The sequence below is a fragment of the Phlebotomus papatasi genome, chromosome 1 (assembly GCF_024763615.1).
Source record: "Phlebotomus papatasi isolate M1 chromosome 1, Ppap_2.1, whole genome shotgun sequence".
Classification (NCBI taxonomy): domain Eukaryota; kingdom Metazoa; phylum Arthropoda; class Insecta; order Diptera; family Psychodidae; genus Phlebotomus; species Phlebotomus papatasi.
In genome coordinates, this window is record NC_077222.1 from 37,774,179 (window position 1) to 37,801,448 (window position 27,270).

General features: G+C 31.2%; 1 protein-coding gene across 1 annotated transcript in view; it reads left to right on the forward strand.

Annotated features, from left to right (window-relative positions):
• Positions 1-27,270, forward strand: part of LOC129799029 (MAP kinase-interacting serine/threonine-protein kinase 1) — a 74,795-nt gene that overhangs the window by 35,125 nt on the left and 12,400 nt on the right. Inside the window, exon 5 of the mRNA XM_055842624.1 lies at positions 22,396-22,835. Coding sequence (XP_055698599.1) covers positions 22,396-22,835 — 440 coding nt within the window. The remainder of the gene's footprint in view (positions 1-22,395; positions 22,836-27,270) is intronic.

The window sequence follows — 27,270 nt, forward strand, 5'->3', positions numbered from 1 at the left end:
GGTTTCGAGTTAAGACTATTTTGGTTTTGATCTTAGCGAAATCATCGTTTCGAAATAAGAGTACAGTAGTTTTGAATTCTATTATACTATTATGGTCTTGATTTTAGAGTATTGTGGTTTTGATTTTAGAAACTTATGGGTTTGATTTTAGAGTATCGTGGTTTTGATTTTAGAAACTTATGGTTTTGATTTTAGAAACTTTTGGTTTTGATTTTAGAGTATGATGGTTTTGATTTTAGAGTATCATGGTTTTGATTTTAGAGTCTCATGGTTTTGATTTTAGAGTATCAGGGTTTTGATTTTAGAGTCTCATGGTTTTGATTTTAGAGTATCGTGGTTTTGATTTTAGAGCATTGTGGTTTTGATTTTAGAAACTTATGGTTTTGTTTTTAGAAACTTATGGGTTTGATTTTAGAAACTTATGGTTTTGATTTTAGAGTATCATGGTTTTGATTTTAGAAACTTATGGTTTTGATTTTAGAAACTTATGGGTTTGATTTTAGAAACTTATGGGTTTGATTTTAGAAACTTATGGGTTTGATTTTAGAGTCTCATGGTTTTGATTTTAGAGTATCATGGTTTTGATTTTAGAGTATCATGGTTTTGATTTTAGAAACTTATGGTTTTGTTTTTAGAAACTTATGGGTTTGATTTTTGAAACTTATGGTTTTGATTTTAGAGTATCATGGTTTTGATTTTAGAAACTTATGGTTTTGATTTTAGAAACTTATGGGTTTGATTTTAGAGTCTCATGGTTTTGATTTTAGAAACTTATGGGTTTGATTTTAGAGTCTCATGGTTTTGATTTTAGAGTATCAGGGTTTTGATTTTAGAGCATTGTGGTTTTGATTTTAGAAACTTATGGTTTTGTTTTTAGAAACTTATGGGTTTGATTTTAGAAACTTATGGTTTTGATTTTAGAAACTTATGGGTTTGATTTTAGAAATTTATGGGTTTGATTTTAGAGTATTACGGTTTTGATTTTAGAGTCTCATGGTTTTGATTTTAGAGTATCATGGTTTTGATTTCAGAGTACCATGGTTTTGATTTTAGAAACTTATGGGTTTGATTTTAGAAACTTATGGGTTTGATTTTAGAAACTTATGGGTTTGATTCTAGAAACTTATGGTTTTGATTTTAGAGTATCATGGTTTTTATTTTAATAACTTATGGTTTTGATTTTAGAAACTTATGGGTTTGATTTTAGAGTCTAATGGTTTTGATTTTAGAGTATCATGGTTTTGATTTTAGAGCATTGTGGTTTTGATTTTAGAAACTTATGGGTTTGATTTTAGAACATTATGGTTTTGATTTTAGAGTATTATGGTTTTGATTTTAGAGTATCGTGGTTTTGATTTTAGAGTACCATGGTTCTGATTTTAGAAACTTATGGTTTTGATTTTAGAAACTCATGGGTTTGATTTTAGAGTATTATGGTTTTGATTTTAGAGTATCATGGTTTTGATTTTAGAGCATTGTGGTTTTGATTTTAGAAACTTGTGGTTTTGATTTTAGAAACTTACGGGTTTGATTTTAGAAACTTATGGTTTTGATTTTAGAGTCTCATGGTTTTGATTTTAGAGTATCAGGGTTTTGATTTTAGAGTATTATGGTTTTGATTTTAGAGCATTGTGGTTTTGATTTTAAAAACTAATGGTTTTGATTTTAGAAACTTATGCGTTTGATTTTAGAAATTTATGGGTTTGATTTTAGAAACTTATGGGTTTGATTTTAGAGTATTACGGTTTTGATTTTAGAGTATTATGGTTTTGATTTTAGAGTATCATGGTTTTGATTTTAGAGTATTATGGTTTTGATTTTAGAGTATCGTGGTTTTGATTTTAGAGTCTCATGGTTTTGATTTTAGAGTATTATGGTTTTGATTTTAGAGTATCAGGGTTTTGATTTTAGAGTATCGTGGTTTTGATTTTAGAGTACCATGGTTCTGATTTTAGAAACTTATGGTTTTGATTTTAGAAACTCATGGGTTTGATTTTAGAGTATTATGGTTTTGATTTTAGAGTATCATGGTTTTGATTTTAGAGCATTGTGGTTTTGATTTTAGAAACTTGTGGTTTTGATTTTAGAAACTTATGGGTTTGATTTTAGAAACTTATGGTTTTGATTTTAGAGTCTCATGGTTTTGATTTTAGAGTATCAGGGTTTTGATTTTAGAGTATTATGGTTTTGATTTTAGAGCATTGTGGTTTTGATTTTAGAAACTAATGGTTTTGATTTTAGAAACTTATGGGTTTGATTTTAGAAATTTATGGGTTTGATTTTAGAAACTTATGGGTTTGATTTTAGAGTATTACGGTTTTGATTTTAGAGTCTCATGGTTTTGATTTTAGAGTATCATGGTTTTGATTTTAGAGTATTATGGTTTTGATTTTAGAGTATCGTGGTTTTGATTTTAGAGTATTATGGTTTTGATTTTAGAGTATCTGGGTTTGGATTTTAGAAAAACCATAGTACTCTAAAATCAAAACTATAAGTTTCTAAAATCAAAACCTTGATACTCTAAAATCGAAACCAACATACTCTAAAATCAAAACCGTAAGTTTCTAAAATCAAAACCATAAGTTTCTAAAATCAAAACCACAATACTCTAAAATCAAAACCATAATACTCTAAAATCAAAACCATGATACTCTAAAATCAAGACCATAAGTTTCTAAAATCAAACCCATAAGTTTCTAAAAACAAAGCCATAAGTTTCTAAAATCAAAACCACAATGCTCTAAAATCAAAACCACGATACTCTAAAATCAAAACCATGAGACTCTAAAATCAAAACCATGATACTCTAAAATCAAAACCATGATACTCTAAAATCAAAACCATGAGTTTCTAAAATCAAAACCATGAGACTCTAAAATCAAAACCATAAGTTTCTAAAATCAAAACCACAATACTCTAAAATCAAAACCACAGTAGGGGGAGGCTTTGAACTTTCGCACACAAAAATGATGTTCAAGTTCAGTGATTTTTTCTGACTACCATGCAAACCGTATGGATTCTCCAACTATGCCAAAAAAATGTCTTACTTATAAGGTTCATAATCCCACCAAACAAAATCCCAGGAAATCCTTAGATTTTCCTCCAGAGGAAAATGAAAATTTAATGGCGATTTGTCCGATAGATGAATCAAGTTTCTATTATCGCACACGATTCACGCCATCATTGAACACCCCATTTTCACCGTAAATTTTGCACCGGACACTAAAAGTTGCACATCATTGTTTAAAGGGAACTCTAATCTACTTGATTAAACCATTTTTATAAGGAATAAAACATTTTAATATCACTTTTTTGGAACTTTTCTGAGAGATGTTTTATTGACATTAAAAACCATTTTTTTGCTTGATTCTACGAGAATTTCACTCCGGAAACGGTTAAATCTGATGAATACTTTCTAGAAAAGTCCAAATATCACTAAATTTACACGAATCAATAAGTTTTTAAAGCTAAAAATTGACTAAAACTCTGCAAGCGAGAAGACCACACAAGATTCCACCATTCCTCCACGGAGCCGGATATGCACAAAAACGTTTGAATGCGCATCATTGAAGATTTCTCTGTTCCTGCAGCTGCAGGAATCGGGATTTAGCACAGATATTGAGCTTCAGCAGATGAACAAGCTAAAATTTTCACAAAACATCTTCTTACGGACAATTTCTTTTCTTTGTCATGCAAAACAACACAATAGTGAGGTTATGTCAAAGATTGTCAAAAACCAGTTGTAAACTGTATGAGCTTATTGCAGATGTGATTCTTTCATTGCACATTCAGTTTGTGCAAGCTTGAAAAATATTTTTATATCAAAGAAATGCAAAATTGCTTAATAATTACTCAACTGCAACCTATTTGAGTCAAATTACTTCTTGTTTATCAACTTTACGATTTTTAAGTTTTCCTTTTTAGTGGTGGATCAAATCGGTAGATTACAATAGATGTGAATATGAGGGATCGCATCTAAAATGAAGTTTCTTGGAAAATGTGAGAGAAGCCATGTCTTCTATGTGCGATCGATGAATCTGAGTCAAGTTTGTGAATTTTGTTCCACCCACAAAAAGTGCCTGTTCAGCCTAAAAGATTTTTACATAAATCTGATTCCTAATAACCCTTCTACCCTTTGTGATAGTAGTTTTTCAGAAAAGTGATATTAATTCTGCACAATCGTATGAAATATTGCACAGCAAAATTACAGTTTTGGACCTGTTTTTAATTTTTGTTTCCTAAAACTAGGGGAAAAGGATTAGACTCCCAATTTTTTCAGGAAAGGTGTGATTTAAGACTAGCTACTAAAATATATAGCCATCAGTGAAAGTTATAAAGTAATACCGGAGAAATTCGAAGTGTCCGATGGTAGCGTATGTGCGAAACATCAAAGCCTCCCTCTAAAATCAAAACCATGAGTTTCTAAAATAAAAACCATGATACTCTAAAAGCAAAACCATGATACTCTAAAATCAAACCCATAAGTTTCTAAAATCAAACCCATAAGTTTCTAAAATCAAAACCGCAATACTCTAAAATCAAAACCATAATACTCTAAAATCAAAACCGCAATACTCTAAAATCAAAACCATAATACTCTAAAATCAAAACCATAAGTTTCTAAAATCAAAACCATGATACTCTAAAATCAAAACCATAAGTTTCTAGAATCAAACCCATAAGTTTCTAAAATCAAACACATAAGTTTCTAAAATCAAACCCATAAGTTTCTAAAATCAAAGCCATAAGTTTCTAAAATCAAAACCATAATACTCTAAAATCAAAACCATGATACTCTAAAATCAAGACCATAAGTTTCTAAAATCAAACCCATAAGTTTCTAAAAACAAAGCCATAAGTTTCTAAAATCAAAACCACAATGCTCTAAAATCAAAACCACGATACTCTAAAATCAAAACCATGAGACTCTAAAATCAAAACCATGATACTCTAAAATCAAACCCATAAGTTTCTAAAATCAAACCCATAAGTTTCTTAAATCAAAACCATAAGTTTCTAAAATCAAAACCATAAGTTTCTAAAATCAAAACCCTGATACTCTAAAATCAAAACCATGATACTCTAAAATCAAAACCATGATACTCTAAAATCAAAACCATAATACTCTAAAATCAAAACCATGATACTCTAAAATCAAAACCATGATACTCTAAAATCAAAACCATGATACTCTAAAATCAAAACCATAATACTCTAAAATCAAAACCATGATACTCTAAAATCAAAACCATAATACTCTAAAATCAAAACCATGATACTCTAAAATCAAAACCATGATACTCTAAAATCAAACCCATAAGTTTCTAAAATCAAAACCATGATACTCTAAAATCAAACCCATAAGTTTCTAAAATCAAACCCATAAGTTTCTAAAATCAAAACCATAAGTTTTTTAAATCTAAACTACGATACTCTTAAATCAAAACCATGATACTCTAAAATCAAAACCACAATACTCTAAAATCAAAACCACAATACTCTAAAATCAAAACCATGATACTCTAAAATCAAAACCATGATACTCTAAAATCAAAACCATGATACTCTAAAATCAAAACCACAATACTCTAAAATCAAAACCATGATACTCTAAAATCAAAACCACAATACTCTAAAATCAAAACCACAATACTCTAAAATCAAAACCACAATGCTCTAAAATCAAAACCACAATACTCTAAAATCAAAACCATGATACTCTAAAATCAAAACCATGATACTCTAAAATCAAAACCATGATACTCTAAAATCAAAACCATAATACTCTAAAATCAAAACCATGAGTTTCTAAAATCAAAACCATGATACTCTAAAATCAAAACCACAATACTCTAAAATCAAAACCATGATACTCTAAAATCAAAACCACAATACTCTAAAATCAAAACCACAATACTCTAAAATCAAAACCATGATACTCTAAAATCAAAACCACAATACTCTAAAATCAAAACCACAATACTCTAAAATCAAAACCACAATACTCTAAAATCAAAACCATGATACTCTAAAATCAAAACCACAATACTCTAAAATCAAAACCACAATACTCTAAAATCAAAACCACAATACTCTAAAATCAAAACCACAATACTCTAAAATCAAAACCACAATACTCTAAAATCAAAACCATGATACTCTAAAATCAAAACCATGATACTCTAAAATCAAAACCATGATACTCTAAAATCAAAACCATAATACTCTAAAATCAAAACCATGAGTTTCTAAAATCAAAACCATGAGACTCTAAAATCAAAACCATAAGTTTCTAAAATCAAAACCACAATACTCTAAAATCAAAACCACAGTACTCTAAAATCAAAACCATGAGTTTCTAAAATAAAAACCATGATACTCTAAAAGCAAAACCATGATACTCTAAAATCAAACCCATAAGTTTCTAAAATCAAACCCATAAGTTTCTAAAATCAAAACCGCAATACTCTAAAATCAAAACCATAATACTCTAAAATCAAAACCGCAATACTCTAAAATCAAAACCATAATACTCTAAAATCAAAACCATAAGTTTCTAAAATCAAAACCACAATGCTCTAAAATCAAAACTATAATACTCTAAAATCAAAACCACGATACTCTAAAATCAAAACCACAATGCTGTAGAATCATCACCACAATAGTCTAAAATCAAATCCCCAATACTCTAAAAGAATTCAAAACCACAATAGACCAACATCAAAACCAAAGTACTCTAAAAGCAAGACAATAATATTCTAAACTCAAAACCATATTAGTCTTAAATATTTCAGATTAAGCAACATACTTCAGTGGAGATGAATTCCGATTGGAAAAGTTTATATAAAAATATCGAAATAAGACAGACTATGAGAGGTTCTAAGCCTTGATACTCTAAAATCAAAACCATTATACTCTTAAATATTTCAGATTAAGCAACATACTTCAGTGGAGGTAAATTCCGATTGGCAAAGTTCATATAGAAAATTGAAATGAAAGATGCATATGAGAGTTTCATGGAAGTCAATACGCGCGCATCATATGCATCACGTGGAAAAAGGTAAAGAATGAAATATATAACATTCACAAAAAAACCCTCAAATTGCCTTGATTCAAAACCTCAGAATACTCTACTTTCAGAACCAGCAATACTCTACAATCAACACAGCAAACACTCCAAAATCAAAACCATGGTACTCTAAAATCAAAACCATGGTACCCTAAAATCAAAACCATGGTACTCTAAAATCAAAACCATGGTACTCTAAAATCAAAACCACAATACTCTAAAATCAAAACCACAATACTCTAAAATCAAAACCACGATACTCTAAAATCAAAACCATAAGTTTCTAAAATCAAACCCATAAGTTTCTAAAATCAAACCCATAAGTTTCTAAAATCAAAACTATAAGTTTCTAAAATCAAAACCATAAGTTTCTAAAATCAAAACCACAATTCTCTAAAATCAAAACCATGATACTCTAAAATCAAAACCATGATACTCTAAAATCAAAACCATGGTACTCTAAAATCAAAACCATAAGTTTCTAAAATCAAAACCACAATACTCTAAAATCAAAACCATAAGTTTCTAAAATCAAACCCATAAGTTTCTAAAATCAAAGCCATAAGTTTCTAAAATCAAACCCATAAGTTTCTAAAATCAAACCCATAAGTTTCTAAAATCAAAACCATAAGTTTCTAAAATCAAACCCATAAGTTTCTAAAATCAAAGCCATAAGTTTCTAAAATCAAACCCATAAGTTTCTAAAATCAAACCCATAAGTTTCTAAAATCAAACCCATAAGTTTCTAAAATCAAAACCATAAGTTTCTAAAATCAAAACCATAAGTTTCTAAAATCAAAACCACAATTCTCTAAAATCAAAACCATGATACTCTAAAATCAAAACCATGATACTCTAAAATCAAAACCATAAGTTTCTAAAATCAAAACCACAATGCTCTAAAATCAAAACCACAATACTCTAAAATCAAAACCATGATACTCTAAAATCAAAACCATTTTTGCTACAAATTCAAAACTATTTTTCTCTAAATTTAAGAGTAAAAAAGTCTAAATTCAAAGCTACTGAATTTCAAAACCATCGTACTCTAAAATTTAAGAAAATGCTCTTATAGAAATTTTTTCTTAATTTAAGCGAAATTTAAGAAAAAAATTGCTTGGAGCAAAATCGAACCCTTAGTTAGAGTATTTTTTTCTTGAATTTAGAGGGTAATTTTTCTCTGTGTGAGCACATTAATTGATTTTGAGATGAAAAAATGTAGCTGAACGTGCAAAAACTGCCGTGGTGCATTGAAAATCAATTTAGAACTCCTGAACAATTTAGCATGAAGCATTTGGGGTGTCTGGTAGTTTATCTTTTGAAGATGACGCTGAAAGGAGTGTCATGCCCCTTTCGAACTATTTTACTTGGCAAACTACCAAAACAACCAAGCAGTTAGTAAATCATGAAAATTTTAATCTGCGGTATGTGGTACAATTTTTAGGCTTTCTCTGCTTTAATAGCATTCTTGTAGGGTTTGCCAGTCAAAATTGTTGTCTGAACGTCTTGGATCAACCAGGAACAGAAATTTAGGAATTTTTCGTGAAATATTAATTACATTGCAAAATTTCTAGACAGTCTGTCAACTCTTTATAGAGCCTGAGCATATTTTCGAAGATTTAGGGCAGAATCACATTGACAGTAAAATGCTCACCGTCATCGTTAAAGCCTCACCGTATTTCGTTAATTTACGCATTTTCATTGCAATTCTTACGCAAATTCTCAATTACCGTATTACCTTATCTCATACTCGGTGGTACTAAGTGAAAATAATATAAGAAAATTGAAGAAATAAAACGAAAATGCAATAAACGGTGAGCAAAAAAAAAATGTACGAAAAACTGTAGCAAAAAAATCCTACAGTTTTTTGCTCACCGTTTATCGTATTTGCGTTTTATTTCTTCAATTTTCTTATATTATCACCTAATGCCACCGAGTGTGAGATAAGGTAATACAGTAATTGAGAATTTGCGTAAGAATTGCAATAAAAATGCGTAAATTAACGAAATACTGTGAGCCTTTGACGGTGACGGTGAGCATTTTACTGTCAATGTGAATCTACCCTTAGAAAGAAAATCTGTTAGAACCTTGACAGACATGAGGATTAGGCGAGAGACGGCTTAACGTAATGATATATTAGAAATATGGTTAAAGTGAATTTCTATTATTTTCCACTAAGTCGTCTCTCGACTTAAGTCGTAAGCCTGTCTAGGGCATGCGATTTTAATAGAAAATTTGCTGTTTCATCCTTTTGATACTTTGTGAGATCAATTCTGTATCGGATTTTGATACCTTCAAAGGATTTTTTTTACATTCATTCTCATTATTTTCTTCTGACCAAAACTTCTTGAGTTCTTTAATATTCTGGTCAGGAATTTTTCTTTTGTGGAAGACTTTCTGGATGCATAAGATGTGGATCTTCTTCCTCAAAAAACTTATCAGACTAAATTTTGTGATAATTCTATCTGTGAAGTAGTCTTCAGACTAGACGTTTAGCCTAGTTACCGAAAGCTTCGAATTCATAAAGCAATGAATTTTTTTCGGTTTTTGAAAATATTATGGATCATTTACTCTCAACATTTAATCCTAAATCAAAATTTTTCCAAAAACCTTTACCATTAACTAGTTAGAGAAATTAAGCCATTTGACTAAGCCTTAGCTCTGAAGCCCGTATTACTCAAGCGTTTCCCCAGAGAAATGCCCTATTGGCTTTAGTTTAATTTCTCTTTAAGAAATTCCTTATTGTTGTCTCTCCCGAAGTACACGCTTAAGTGTTGATCTCTCTGAAAGAATTGAATCAAAGAAGGAAATTTACATTATCACTGAATAGGATCCTTTATTTGTACCACTGAAGTGATACATCAAAGAAGATCCATTATAGTTCAAGTGTTCAAGAATTTAGATGAAGAGCGTTCTCCTTTCGGTCAATGATGCCTTTGAAAGGATCCTTTGAACTTTTAGTTACATTGGAGTATAAAATTTCTATTTCTAATAAAGAGAACTAATTAAATTTATACATTAAATCATTAAAAAATTAAAAACTTTCTGAATGGGGTCTTAATAAATAATAAGATGATTAAGAGCTTTGATGCATCATAAATTAAATTTCAATAAACTTTAGTAAATATAAAATGTAATTAAAATAAAATTATACTTTAAGGCCTAGCCCGGTATTATGATAATTTAAACAATGTTAACTAACTTATTGATCCATTGTTTTTATTATACTTCAGCAGCTTGTTTTTAAAAATGATATCGTAATGATCGTATGAGACAAAGTATAAATGATTGTCTTATCATTCTTAACAGATTACGGGTTATTCCAAATCGCGTAGAATTACACAAGAGATTAAGGTGAATGTGATTAAATTTAACAGAGTGCAAAGTAACTCAAAATACCTTAATCTCCAATGTGTTTCAAGTACTTAATTTTTCACTGTGGCTACAGGAGAAATGAAGGATGGAAAATGCGACTTAATTAACTTTTTGTACTGGTCTTCTCGCGGCTACAATTAAATACTGGATGAGATTTCACAAGAGTATACTTTTGAGTGGTGTTTTCGCCTGAAAATTACAAGATGGAGCAATATCGAGTTTTTCCAATACAAATTCTTTTTCCTCAAATTGCCTCAATTTCTTCGATGTAGCCAACCAATTTCATCTTGATATTAACTTTTTTTCTCCATGTACCCCAAGAAAACCAGTTGAAGCGAGGCTGATGAAAATACTGATGGCCAGGTTGTCTCAGGGCGTTATATTGATTCCATGATTCATTAAGCCTGGCGTCACTGATGTGGAGAGTCATTTGAAAACGTGGACGATTGGTACAGAAAAAAAGCAACGATCGCGCGGTCTGGTGGGCGCGATCACGGGGAGATCGCGCTACGTGATCTCTTTCAGCTGCAAGATTGCATGCAATCTTCAATGGAAAGAGTTCAAATAAAATGGCAAAACTGGCTAAGCAGGACCATTAATTAAATGTCTAAATGCACATAAAATGTCAGTGGCTATACATATTTTTATTGATCTTCTTTATGACAAAAAATATTTACTGTTGAACGACTGTACTTTTTTTTTATTTTGCACTAAAAGATGCATCTTCAGTGTGACCTATATCTTTTCTTTTAGTATCAATTGTTTTGACACTAAAAGGATTCACAACCTTTACGGTTAATCAATTCATCTCTTTATTGTCTGGGGTAGACGAAGGTATTAATGAGAGGAAAAGAAGATAATTTTCAATGCAATTGGGTCACCAGAAATGCAAGGCACAGAGAAAATGCTCAAGTTGATCAAAAAGCCACAAAAAGGTGATCATTCTTACACAAAAGTTAATGCATTTGCAAAAGGCCCTATAAAAATTGAGCCGTTCCGGGGAGGAGATCCGAAATAGACCGTGGTATACCATAAGACACATACGATACAATTCCTATACTTATTCTCATATTATGACAGGTAAATATCTGTAGGAATTCTTATAAGAGTTCTCAGGAAATCCTAAGTCCTTTCATAGAGGAGCGGACCCTATAGGTATTGATTTACATAAATAATAACAATATTTCCTATACGTTATTAAGAATATTTATGCCAATTCCCTGGACATTCTTAAGGATATCCGTACAAACTCCTTAGAAGTTTCTGAGGATATCTATGGGTATAGTCATTCGAGGAGAGTTGGAACAGTGGGAGACATGGACCACTTCGCCTCCTGCCTACACCCTATGCACGATCTCCACCTCATTTGGTCTATTTATGCCCTTAAACTTTATAATGAAAACCCCCAAGTTACAGCTTTCTACCTTTAAAATTGTACGAGAAAATTGAAATTGAATTTTTTGGATGTCTGAAAAATGGGCAAAAATTTTTATTTCGCCATAAGAATACGTGTATTTGGGGATTGAGGAGAGATGGAACTTAATAGTTTTGGCAACACTTCCGGTGTGAATTTTGGTCAATGTTCTTCAAAATCTTTTCAAGTAAATCTTAGAAATTATTTTTCCTAAATTTCTGGTAAGACTGACTTGATACACTCAGCGAAATTGGCATCGAAGTATATGAGCCAAATATTCCACAAAATAAATCATTTATACTAAAAAAATAAAATAAACTCCAATAAATTCAATGAAATAGTGTTCATGTCTAAAATCATTTCCCTCCTATTCTAAATTAATAAAATTAACTATAAATATTTTGCTAAAATTAGGGGTGTTCCATCTCACCTGCACTTTTTTTGAGTGCCTCAAAATGCAACTTTTTTTAAATCCTATTTTTCGAAGTGACTATTTTCATCTAGACATTTCTAATATTGATATCTTAAATTTAGAGTCTTCATCATGATAAACCAGTGAGATTCGTCTTTGTCTCGCATTCGAAACATATCCGCAATATTGATTATAAAAAAGGTGTTCCATCTCTCCTCGAAATACTATATTCCTAAAAAGTCTTATGGATATCTCTGAGGGTTTCCTAAGACTTTTTAAGTTTTTCATACAAAATTCCTTAGGTATCACAAAGGATATTCATGTGAATTTTCATAGGAATCCCTAAACATTTCTATAAAAATTCCCTGGAAGTTCTTAGGGAAATCCACACGAATTTCTTAACACTTTCTAAGAATATCCATAGAATTTCCTAGGAGTTCCGCTTGGAAATATCCACGTTATTCTCAGCAATGCTAAACACTTTTTATATAGGGTATAGTTGCATCGGGTGTAAAAATGGAGAATTTTCTTTCACGAAAATGCCACAAATGTTCACGTTATCATACTCTGCAACCCACTAAATAACGACACTTTCAGTTAACAAGCATTGTAACTTCAAGTGTCACCGACATAGATTAAGTTTCCGCTTCTGCTCAGCTTGAAAAATATTTATCCAAAAATTTCCTTATAGCGTGAAATGAATACTAAAATAGATTCTGTGCATGACAAAAAAAAACAGCAAAAACGACAAACAAATGGAATTGAAAGATCAATTAAGGTGAAGAAAATAAGGAATAATAGAAAGTCACCTCTTTGTATACAATGTTATTTATTGCTGACAGTGCAGATGACCCAAAAAAAGCTGCGAAAAAATTTTAAATGTATATTCCAACCGTGTATGGGTTTATTGCAAAACAATAAGCCCTTTCAAGTAATCTCAATATCGTGCCATATGGAATAAGACACGAGAACAATATAATTTTACTGTGAATTCTATTTTTTTTTTAACGTACACCTTCTTCAGGAAAGGCTGTTACTATTGTTCCATAGATGTAGTAAATCAATCGATGACAAATTGTTCTACAATTGTAATATTTATCGCGATTCATAGGGAAAATATCCACTACTCACGGTGTACCTTATCCTTGTATGCAAAAGAATATTTTGTTTACTTATTAAATTTGAATATAATAATTTTTATAAATTTGACAACATTTCAGTAAAAACGAAGATGTAATAAAAGTTTCATGTTGATTTTAGGTAGCCACTAAAAGCCAGTGGCCTTAAAGGGAAAATTCTCCCGAAAAGTTTGCTACTTGTGGCCATATACTAAATTCTATTTACAAGTATATAAAAATGCGGTGTTGGCCAAAATCCCAAAAGCTAAAATTCCGAAAGCCAAAATCCCGAAGAGCCAAGATGCCGAATAGATCGAAATCCTGAATGGGTCAAAATCACGGAATTCAGGATATTCGGGATTTCGGCCTAGGATCGAATTCGGGATTTTGGCATACAGGATTTTGAGCTTTTCGGGATTTTGACCGGGATCCATAAAAATGATATTATCAGACTATGACAGACAGAAATAAAACCTTTGAAAACTTTTAAAATAAATAACATGTTGATTTGTATTCCTTAACTTTCTTTTGATCGTACCATACTTAATTAGTTTTAAAATATATTTCATGTGACTTGCAATAGTTTAATAGTGAAACTTAAGCCGATGTGGTCAAAAGTAGACACTGAAGAATATTAATCTATCCATACAACGTTCTAAATGTTGAAAAAATCAAAAAAAAAATCAAAAATATCAAAAAAAAAAAAAATAAGAAAAGAAGTGTGACTTGTAAAAAATCTTAAAGACCCCAATAGAGTTTTAGGCTGATCCTCGAGAATATTTAGCCTATAAAATTTGGCGGTAAACCAATGGATTATTGAAATTTATGAAATGAAACACCTAACCATTGATCAGAAACTCTCAGTATATGGTACAATGTGGGATGATAATTTACCGCAAATTTTTATGCGCTGACTAATTTTGAGGATCAGCAGGGGAATTCTGTAACTTGTAACAATATGCTAATGTCATATGACAATTTTAAAAATTTTAATATGGTAAATTCGGAAGAATTAATTAAAAATCCGACTCATATCGGTTACCTAGAGCTTCACAGAGCTGCTTACAATAGCCATTAGATGCTCAATAGGCTTTGATGTTGTCCTACTTCAAAATTTATCATCAAAATTTGTCATATGACATTGTCATACTGTTACAGAATTTCCCTAAAGGATGTGATTACTTTGGGCTCAAATCTGGTTGCACGTTCATTTAGTTAGTTCTAGATTTAAATCAATTATTTTTTTCCATTTGGTGAGAAATGCCGAAATGATTAGTAAAAGATTTTCGATTTTGGCCAAAGGGAAATTCGAAATTTCTTCGAAACTTCGAAATGCTGAATTATAGTTGTGGTTTTAGGATCTTCAAATTTATTTTACAACTTGTTGCAAATGTACCTATTGTTCAAAGACGAATTTTGCCTGTTTAAAAATATCTACTATAAGATAAGAAGCACACTATTTGCACGAATATTTTTGGTGTTCGAAAAAGTCAAACTGAATTTCGAATTCAAACACATTTGTCCGTTTCGCCTTTCCTCACAACAAAGCTAAGACTGCTCTGTTATCACTTAATTACTTTAAAATTATTTTGAATAGAATACCATGAGGTACCTTCTGGAATTATAAAGTTATCTCGTCTTCGGTTTTAGAAACTGATCTTCGAATTTGTCTATATGGTGTTGTGAGAGACTAAAAGTTACAACGTGAAATTGAAGAGACAAATGATCTTAGATTTTTTTCTCTTTGAGAAATTCTGTTTTCAGATCTCAAGAACTTTTATCGAAAATTAATTTCAAACATTCGAAATCCATTTTGAATTTTCGAACATCGACAATATTTTGTCCAAATAAATTGCAGTTTTACTTTCAAGTCGAAACTCTTTAGTTGCTAAAAGATGGATTGTGGTGTACCTGCCTTGCTTTATTACCTTGTTTTGATCGTAACAATCTCTAAAATGTGTTGAGCAATTTTCAGTCTTTTTGTAGGTAACGCTTTGGGGATGTTCTGATGGCGTGAAATAAAACATAATATTTTTATTGTGCTCTATTTAGAGACGCACGCAATTGCCAATGTCCTTGAGATATTCTCAGTGACTCTCATTCTTGGAAAAAGTTCTGCTCGACTTGCAATTTCCACTGATCATGTCTGATCACCATTAAGTTGTGCTGGGGATTTACATGACTTAATTGTTGAATTGGTACCATTTCGAGGGTGAAATGATTTTTCTCGAAAAAAAAAATGTTCTTATTTAGTATTTTCTTCATGTTTTTCTCCCATCTTGGCGGATTTGGCCTTTTTCATCATGAAAGAGTTGGAATTAATTAATTTGTCGCTATTAAAAAAGCCCAAGAGAGATTACGATGTGGGGCATAAGTAGAATAATTTCTTGCTTGGTCTGTTCTTTTCCTCTTCTCGTGTGATGGCTATTTCTTGGTCAAGAAAAATGACCAAGTCTTTTGAGACGAAGAATATAACGAAGACATGTGTAGAAGATGATAGAGGAAAAATAAAACAACCAACTTCTCTCGATTATGTCATAAATAATGAAGTTTTGTTGATGTTTTCGCTTGGCTTGGCCAAAATAACATGGTCGATCTTGGAAGAAGAATCCATAGGAGAACATAAGAGAGATAATTTGCACAGAAGCGAATTCAATTAAAAAGTAACATGGAAATTGCTATTTTGGTAACCTTGAGGAGTTATAATATACTTAACTCTTTGCACAGATGAGCTCAAAACATATCATCGGTTAATTCAGCAATTGTTTCATGTGTTGCACTCGTACACATGAGATAGAACAATTGCTGATTCAAGCGACAACATACAGCATATAGAATTCTTTTCTGCGTCGCCATAGAGAAAAAGGTCGAAAAGGAGAAAGAGAAGAGAATGGCTAAAAAACATAACATGGTTGGGTATTGTTAGCAAAATAATACGCACTACTAAGTTGGGAAATTTCCATGAGATGCCCCATGGTGTACATATCAAACAATACTAAATAAATTTTTGGCTGGATGGTAAGAGAGACTATTAATTCAAATGTGCGAAGTGATGTGATTGGTTACTTTCGCATTTTAACTGTTTGACACCAAGAGCAAATAAAAGTATCACATAATAGTATACTTAATCACGGCTTTTACGATTGAACAATGTACAAATGTAAATTTGCATGAGGATTTTATGCAAAAATAGGTATATTTTTCTGAAGTTTAAGATTTAAGAGTTATTTTTGTGTAAGCATTTATTTGCAGAAGAATGTTTAAAATTTCATTTCAATTCACTGTGATTAATTGAGGTTGAAGTGCATTTTAAAATTTATACAACTGAAAACAAAAATACCTCATGGTTGCAGGAATTTTAATTATTTGTTGTGACAAGTAAACCTATTATTATTCAATCGTAAATATTAATGCGCTTTTAAACCATTCATGACAAATTTGTAAAAAATTTAATGGTATTTATAAATGTACATTTAAGCGCCTTGCAGTGGAGTATGTATCACAAATTTTCACTATATTGTGGTATTTTGTATATCATTAGTAACTTCTTGGTTTAGAAAGAGATATTTTGGGAATTTATTGCATTCCATTTCCTTATGATGCATCTAAAGTCTTTTTTTTTTTACAAAAATATGAAATATCTTTATACCACTTCCAACCATATTACCTACCCCAGGGAGGGGCATGACGTTTCCTATGTTTCCCTTATGTTTCTAGGGTTTCTAGCGTGCCGAAAACATTTCTCAGTTTATTAGCTGTTTTTTGTCATTGTAGAATGAATTAGCAAATAATACAAATACAAAGTAAGAGCCAATTTAATGTAGAATAGGCAACCGAAAACCCCAAATTGGCAGCCTACGTAGTTTTGGAGATATCTCGTGAAATGTGTACGAAAACAGGGAAAAATTTACACTAAAACTGGTCGCATTTTTCAAAGCTAATGCCACCCCCCTGATCTGCCCCTTGTTTTTAAGCATTTCAAAAAATTATATTAAGAAAAATATCAATTATATCAATATAAAGTTTCAGATTTAGATTTTTATTTTGTTAATTCAATTGAATATTTTATTTTGAATAATAAATATTATAAATTTGTAGTAATTATTTGAACTATCTTGAACGAAATAGATTGGACAAAATTTTTAGAAAGGAAATCCACCTCTGGAGTAAGTAAAAATGGCCCCCTATTTGCATAAAATGTCGTTAATGTTCGAAAAATTCAAATCTAATTTCGAATCTCCAAAATAAATTATTACATATAAATGAAACATTAAGAAAACTGTTTAAAAGGGTTACTAATTCAATTATGAAAATTATAAGCCCTTTAAAAAATATAAGTCTCTGATTTGTTTTTTTTCTTACAACAAAGTGAAGAATGTCACAAAATTTTACAATCGAGGCACTTCGAAATTCGTAAATAAATTATTATATTTCAGGAAATATTTCAGCCATTACACAAACCAAGTGATAAGTTAAAACGTGTTTTCTTTGATTTTCGAAATCGATTTTTGAATAATTTTTCCCTTAAAAAAACTTCTTTAAGCTAAGCGTTCACTAAATGGAAGAAAGTGTCTCGGATGGTATGTTGTATCTGCTAAAATTTGATATTGAAGAAATTGTTGTATGTTGTCCTTGGTAAAACTTTTTCACTGAGAAAAAAACGGGGGTGCGATTAACTTTTTTTCTTCATAACTTTAATACTTTTTAGGTGTAAAAATATATCAACATTTTTTAATGTTAATTTTACACCTTTTTAAAGGTAAAATTAACATGAAAAGGCTAACTTTAACCCCTAATACACATAAAAAGCGTAATATTTACACCGATTTCCGATCAATACTGCAGGGTAAAATAAACATTTCCGGAATGTTATTTTAACTTTTTCGGATTTCTCTCAGTGCATGATAAGTTTTTATGTTATTGTGTTTCATTATTTGATCAAATAACTTTTACTGTCTTGAACTTTAACAAAGATTTACAAGCGTTGTCATTGAATACCCATCTTGCAAGGAATGCTTGTAACTTTCCATTGCATCAGAAATCCTGGCGTTCGTTTGAAGGGAATTTTCCATGGCAAAACTTCCTCGAAGGACTTCTCAAGTATCTTTTTTTTCTCTTGTTTGATGCTGAGTTCTCAGCAAGGCCTTTAGAGTATGATTTCATCCATGGGATTTAATTCTTATTTGCTCGAGATATTTATCCATTACACAACAATTCTCACAAATTTGTCAAGACGACCACGGAGAACCGACTGATGAAGATGATTCTTTCATTAAATAAGTCTATTTGCTCTTCGATGGTGAAGAAAATAAAATGACCAGCTGATGGGCTCGTATTTGTTGATCGTGTGAAGGAGAATTGAAATGTATACAAGAGTTTATGATGGAATTCATTAATGTTTTCTTGCAAAATTCATCTTGCACCAAAAACACCAACTATCTGTAAAATTTTATTTGCCGTTAATTATCGGTGGATTTAATTATCATGCACAAAGTATGTCTGTCCAGGTCCAAGAAGAAAGTCTGCTATTGACAGTATTTATTTATATTTTTTTTTACACGATGGCAAGGAGGCGGGCTGAGGAGGTGAAAGCTACCTTCTTACCCGTTGCAACGGCCAACAATTTTCACGAAGACTTGACTGATCGGTTCTGGAAAATATATATATATATTTTTTTTTAATAAATTCCACCTCTCATAAATGCATGTCAATGACTTACCCCAAGGCAAAATAAATGCGGAAGATGATGAAAAGTTAATTTATGGCAAAGCATCAACGGGAGATGACAATTATTCGCCTTATTCTGTTCTGGAGCAAGTCATTTTGTGGTGCTCTTCTGCCCATTTTGTGCAAACAATTAAAGGTCAATTGATGCGATATGGTTCTGTGCCAAATTTTTGTTTTTGTGGGCGTTTTTTTTTGCCTTTTCTAGAACCTTATAATGGCAAGAATGTAATCTCTATTTTTGAAATATTTGGTGTAATGATTCTTTGTGTTCTTTCGCGAAATGAATCCTCATTTCCTCAAATCTCTGCGCGATAGTATTTTTTTGCAGCCGCTTTTGGTGGTGTTTAGGCCGAGCCATTATCGTAATGAGCTCAATTTTATGTTATTAAAATTACAGAAGATTGTCCAGCAATTCTTCAAAGTTCTTGTATTCAAAGTAACTCCACAAAAGATTAAAAGAAAATTATTTTAAGTAAAAAGTAATTTTTATGCCATTAAAAATACATTCGTAAAATTTACGTCTTTCTTTCGTCATTAATGAGTAAATCTGTCCTTATAAACTAATTTGGAGCGCCATCTATACTCAAGCAACAAAAATGTGAAGTTTATTTTAGATTTTTGATTTTCGAATGAATTTTCGAATTGGAAATGTGAACATATCCGTTGAACCCGGTATGAATTTAAAATTTACAATCTTGTTCCTCTCTCGCTATGTGATTTATTTCTACTTCGTCCTCGAGACTGTTTCATTTTATGGTGAAAAACGCATAAAATTCCCATTAGTTTTATATATATATATATATATATATATATGTATAATAGAGCTTCTGTATATTGCTAATCGGAACTTCAATTAGACGGCTTTGGATGGCCTGTTCTAATATTCGGCATAAGGTGCAATTAAAATATCAATTAATTCTTTTAGCCATAAACACTGATTACAAGCATTTTTGATCTCATAGTAGGGGTATGTTGAAAATTTCATGATCTTCTCGTTGCCTTTTATTTTGAAGATCTCCGGATGGGAGGGATCACGATAGACTTTTTTATATTCCACGCGAACGCGATAAAACATAATAGTTTGGGCTATGTTGCCACTGAATTTGCGATGCGTAGCTGAATTTGCAGAATATATCATACGATCGACATAAAAAAATAACAGAGAGCTTTTCAATCGAATCTCTGTGTTCTGAATATTGGACTATAGAATTTCCATACACAATCCATTGAATATCAAACATGTTCCTCTTTTCTGTTTTCTAAACTTTTGTGTTTGGTTTTTTGCTCAATACTTCCAACAGATGGAAAATTTACAGATTATACAATTTTTCAGATATTACGAGTGTTATTTCAATGAAAAAAATCAACATATATTCTTTTTAGGCACTGCAGGGGAAAGTGCCCATGCTTTGCACGGATTCAAGCTTCATAATACAGTAGAGTTCCTCAAATTTGAACATTTGGGGAGTATAGATGACATTTCTTACTTATCAAATTTGAACAATATTTTCAAAAACGTAACGGAATTCATGTAAAATTCACTTTTCCTAAATTAAGGAATATAACTTCACAGAATTTTATCAATTGAATTTGTTGTTAAATATTTGGAATTTGTTGAGAAAATTAATATAATACGACAATATTGAGGAAACACCAGAGAAAAATAGTCCTAATTCAGACTCTATGCAAAATTTATTTTACATAACCTCATATTTTACATTTTCAACGCAAACCGTCGTCCAAATTTGAGGAGTTCAAATTTGAGGAACTCCACTGTAACTTAATCTTTCCTATGTTTTTCAAAAAAATGTAACTTTTAAAAATTAGGGGAAAGTGTACTGTTTTTAAAATACATTGCGGAGTCACATTTTTTCAGAAACTACTCTGAAAAAAATGTTTTGTTAAACGAACAAATGGATTTTGTTGAAATTTTGTCAAAAGGATGTTATTTACCAATTTGACAAAACTTTTTCTTGCATTTTATATGAGAAACACCCTTTTGACAAACTTTTAACAAGATCCAGTTGGCCGCCGATTTGACAAAACTTTTCCATATTCTGTATGGAAGAACATCCTTTTTACAAATTTGTTTTGTTAATTTGAGAAAACATTTTTTTCAGAGTAGGAAAAATTTAGTCATTATTAAGCTTGGAACCATGCAAAACATGGGCAGTTTCCCCTACTGTTCTCAAGTGGTTCTGCATTATCGACTTTTCTTTGTGTTGGTTCCTATCTCGACTATTTTCCCCAGTTCTTGCTGTGTTTTAAAACCACTGCAGTCGTGGCAAGAACCATCGTACGGAAAATCGATTATTTAGAAACACTTAGGAACAGTAAAGCGCTAAAAAATACTGAAAAAATATTTTTAAATTGAAATAGTACCATTGTGTTTTTTTATAAAGATTTGTGATGAGTCTAAATTTCAGAAAATTTTCTAACATTAGAAATATTCTAATATTACAAATTAAATGGCACTGCGAGGAAAAATGTTCCAGTCTTATTCTAGAAGATAGTACTCTTTAACAGTTTAAAATAAATATTTTAAATAATTTATTTATTTTTAATTAATTTGGATAATGCTCAACTTTTAACCAAAATTGTATTAAGACTTAATGTTTAAACTTATGTTTTAAGCATTATCTTAATGTAATCGAATATTTAATCCCGTAAGATATTTATTTTAAATGGATAAACATTTGAATTTTTAAAATTGAAGACTTTCATCACAAAATTTTGTGATCCAAAAAAAAATAGTAGATTCTATAGCTTTTTAGAAAATAAAAGTCAAAATTTAAGGTGCTCCTGCTAATATAGAATCCATAGCATTTTTGTCTTTGATTTTGAGAGCATTAAAAATTAATGTCTGTTGTGGTTAGTTGAACATGAAATATGGCAGAGAAACTTACCGTGTGACTTGTCTCATTAATTTATATGTAACAGCCATAACACTCAAATGAATTTATCTACTGAAATAGGATAAATGGAAGCTTGTTTACAATTTTGCGTGTAAATGGGTGGCTTTTGGCATATATTTTAGCATCGAATGTTTGTATTTTCGTGGTATATGGATGGAGAAGAAGAAAAAAAAATGTTCAAGGGCATCCACAATTTCCTGACGAAGTTATGACGCGCAAAAAAAGCCGCGAATAACGGCGTAGAATTTTTGCAAAAGTTGATGAAATTTGTTAGTCTGAGGAAGTTAACCATGCGAAGAATTATTAAGTCAACTAGAAAATAATAAATCATTCATGATTACCTTTTTATTTTGTCTCATCCTCAGGTGGGAAGTGCTGAATTCATGGCACCCGAAGTGGTGGATCTATTTGTCGGTGAGGCTAATCACTACGATAAGCGGTGCGATCTGTGGTCCTTGGGTGTCATAGCGTACATCCTCCTCTGTGGCTATCCACCATTCTCAGGGAATTGTGAGCAGGATTGTGGGTGGAATCGTGGTGAAAATTGTCGTACCTGTCAGGAGTTGCTGTTCGAGTCCATCCAGGATGGAAGGTTCGGCTTTCCCGAACCAGAGTGGGATGGTGTCAGTGATGAGGCCAAGGACTTGATCAAGGGGCTCCTGGTGAAGGAAGCACCGAAGCGCCTTAGCGCCGAGGCTGTTCTTCAGCATCCATGGATCAGGATGGCCGATGAAGAGGACACCATCGACGGGGTGGTGAGAGAGCAGAGACGCAGGGCTCTCAAGACACCCGGTATTATACGCCGGTAAGTCTCTCATGGCTCAAAATTTACTCCACATCTCTTTATCGCACCATATCGTACCTTATCGCTATCTCTAAAATCCCTGGTGTTCTCTATTTGCTTGAAAAATACAATTTTGTGATAAATTACGCAAAGGATTTATTTTTTAAATTGTTACGGAGTGAAGTTATTTGGGAAATTATTTCATTAGTGCATGGACTACAGTGGTACGTTCTAAAATAGGTATTATGGGAGTGCGGGGTATTTTATGCGGTTCTACAATTTTTTTCTTTTACAAAATGACAATTAACCTGCATTCAGACTTATTAAGACTTCTTTGTATTAGCTATTTTGAAATACTGAAACAAAATACTTTTCCGAGCGTGTATAAATTGCCCCGCCTTCCCACACATCATACAGTGATAACGTTTTATTGGAAGTTATACAAACTTAAAATCGGATTTTCATTACGAAATTTTCGTAGTGTAAGAACCAAAAGACCTAGAGCTTAGTTACAAACTGGGATTCAGAAGCCTATTGGTGGTGCAAAATTAAAAAAAAAAATAATTTTTAAGACCCAAAAAGACTAACTGAAGATTTTTTTGTCTCATACAAAGATTTTTTTTTCAATTCAAAAATTTTCGTTCAACAAATTTAAAAATATAATGTTCATATTTTGGAATTAGTCCCCTATTCAAAGATTTCTTGCAAGGATTTTTGTTAAATGACAAAAATATCCATTAAGGGAGCGCAGGGGAACGTTGTTAAACACGCGTCTTCCGGCCAGTTAATTTAAATTCTTTACATTACCCGTTAAATAATTTCGTCAGATATCTTTAAGATTTCTGCAGAAAATATCTACACCTCGGCCGAAAATCTGCCGAGAAATCTGTAGATATTCCTGAGAATTTTATTTGGGCTTGGGACAAAATTCGTCAGAAATTTTTGCAGATTTTCTGACGAATCCTGGTGCATACTCTGACGAAATTCTGTAGATATTTTGCCGATTTTCTGTAGATTTTTCTACATTCCAGACTTTCCAGACAGCTGTGTCAGAAAAGATGGAATATTTTTCACTGAAGTTTGTAAAATTCAATAGAGTTATTCTTGGTGATATTACAGTGTTTATATAAAATAAAGAATTCTGCGACGCCGTGTTCTAAGTAGAGAATAGTGAAGTGAAAACTTTAAACAGAGTGTCGACCTAAATTTTTTGTTTTTGTATCATGCGATTGGCGATTTTTAAGAAATTAGTATTTTTGCTCGCATCTTTTTAGTTATCTAAAATGTTTAATCGGTAATGTTAAGCAGAGCACGTCATTTTCTTTGTAACTTCTACAGTTTCATGATAAATCAACAATATTTTTGTTGAGACAATGGAGACTATGCAGATTTTCTCTACAGAAATTCTTCCGAGAATCTGCAGATTTTCCACACAGAAATTCTGCGGAAAATCTACAGATTTTCTCTGAATGTTCTAGAATATACCGTTACAATTAGAAAAAGCCTCCGAGTAAAATCGGCAGATAGAGCAATGATTTGACGGGTAAATTCTTTCAAACACGATTTATTTATATAGTGCAGCTATCCAAGAGAGGAAATTGCTTCCCAGAATTCAAATCAGGAAAGAGAATAAAGGAAAATATTATCAAAATCGACGCAATGTCTTTGCATAATTTTCCGTAAAACGATAAAATTGCGATAAAATGCATTTCTATCGATGTTGTTGTATTTTTTCTATAGTTTTTTGTTTTATTTTCTTTTATATATCTTTAAAAAAATTTTTTTTTTAATCTAAATCGAATATTTCAAAAAATTTGAAAGACGTCTCCTGGAAATATATAATTATTCTGTAACAATTGCAAATTCGCTGTTTTTTTTCGATTTTGAAAATGTTGATAATCCAGAGATCGAAACTTATTGCAAAACTTTATTTTGTTAATACTCCATTCATTCCATCATTATGCTTTATAAGGCGGTATAAATCTGATAAAGAAATACGGATTTAGACCTAGATGCTTTTCCTCTTTTAAGGATACAAAGTTTTGGAATAAATCACTTCGCCGAACTGTAAACAACATAGTTTCACTGCATTAAAAGAATTTGGTTTTGTGCCAAGAAAATATATGAGAAATTATATACATTTGCGGGAAACTTTTCTTTTCTGTTTTTACTTAAAAAGAAAAACTGAACTTGTGTTTGAAAACACGAAATCGAAAATTATTTAACCCTTTAACGACGAGACAGTTTTCGCGGACCGAAAATAAGCAATAAAAATTAAAGCAATGAACAAAACCAGTAAAAGATCTTATATCTGGCCTTAGAAAGTCCAACAGAGTCTGATTTAGTGTATTTTTTGTCTCTATGAACGATAGGGACAAAAATAGCCCAAAAATTTAAGTATTTTTTTTGACAATACTAATGTATGATAATTTTCAATCTAATGAAAAATATTATGTTTGAGTATTGTAGTTTCTTTTTCCAAAAAGGTTTTGCTTAAAAAAAATTGGAAGTATAAAAAATATTTAAATATATTTTCATTATGAGAATTTAAAAATTCGTCATTTTTTAGCTTACAAATTTACTATATAGTAAATAGCTGGAGTCTTCCAAAAAATATCCTAGATTCCTTCAACCTTCTACTTTGCAATTACGTACAAACATTAAGAAAAAAAATAACTTTAGGTAGTCAGGAAAAATTATTTTCTTTATGGGACACCGGTGTTCCAATCGTCCTTAAAGGGTTAAACGCTTCAAAACTGATGATTTTGACACTGGGGGCTGAAGGACCAAAAACAATTAAGAACGCCGATCTACACGCACAATCGGCTGAAATCGGGCGAAACTTTCAATTAACGAAAATTTAGTCACACTTTTCATAATTTGATAGATTTTTCGTGTATTTTTAGCTCAGGGTTTTAACCTTTTTTCACTGCGTGTATTTTACGCGTAAAATATCATCTTGATTTTCCACAATTAATCATCACTTCTCTAAATAATCGTGTTTTCCTTCAATTTTCACTATCAACAAATTTATGAGCAGACATCTTATCAGTTCAATGCGACGGTTTCGAGTTAAAAAAAAACCACCCAGAAAAATTGCTGAAAATGCGATAAGAAGTTATGTTTTTGTTTTTCAACTTTGTGAGATAGCTATTTTGCGATTTTTGCCAAGTAACTCTGGTGGTAATGGGAAAAAAGTGGCCAAAAAAGGAAATAGGGCAAGGTCTCTTGATCTTCCTCGCTCAATCATCTTATCACTCATGTTCCTGAAGGTGGAAGCAATTGAATGTGATCAGATTTTTTTTCTTTGATAAAAATTTTGAGGGCCAGAAGTGCGCATTTGAGGAAATTGGCGAATTGTCGGCTATATCTAGTTCCATCCAGAAATTTTTTTTTCTTCGCCATGGAAAATTTTCTCAACACACGAGAGAGATCGTGTGATAAGAAAGGTGACACTTTGATATTGTGACTGGGAATCGCGAAAAATAGGGAAATGATCAAGTTGCGTTCTGAAAGATATAATAATCAAGAAGTGGTTTTATTTACTTCATGCGCCACAAAATCCAGCCAAGATAATTTATTGTGCCGGGATTGTAAATGTTACGATAATGTTATGAGAATACGGCGCACGTTTTAAATGGGAAATATTTTTATCTGAGTTTTTACTCTGAAGGAAATGCCTTTCATTTATCGATGAAAGTGATTTTATGGATGACAAAATACTTGTCACAATTTATTTGATAAATATGTTAATTTTTAATGCATGTTTTTATGCAACACTATCCTATTAAATCTACCCGCGAGATACAATGTTCTGCCTCTAATTAGAGTATTTTGTAAACTAGACAATTTTTTGCTGGTTTTTATTTGAATTTAATAGTAAACACGCAACAAATTGATACCATTTTCTCAGATTTTATTGTTATACCTTTTTTCCCAGAAAATGCTAAAAGCATAAGAATGCTTTTATTGAGGTTTTCACTTATGCTTTCAAGGCAAAAAAATTCATAAATAAGTTTGATGATGATTTCTTTTCTGGCATGGGATTTCCCCGGAAAATCTTTCCCCTGCCGAGATCTCTCTCTTATATTTATCTTCATCTATTAATAAGATTTCTTTGTTCCGAAGATAGTCATGCCTCGAATAAATATTTTTCTTCGGAATTTTCATTAACACTTTGCATGTCAAAATGTTTTTGCAATAATTCTGATTTATTTCTCAAGACATTAAAAAATATGTGGCGAAAATTCCAAATTTGAGTACTTTGAATAATAAGACGCAATTTTGTGATAAAGATTTTATGTTCTGGACAGTACCAACAAAAGATCATCGGAGGGAATTTTGTAAGATAAGCTAGAAAGTAAATGTTCGTTCTGTTTTGAGATAGGTTGAAGCATAATTTTTTATATTAATAATTTCTAATATTAATTTGAGATTTTTTTTTCCTATTTATTTA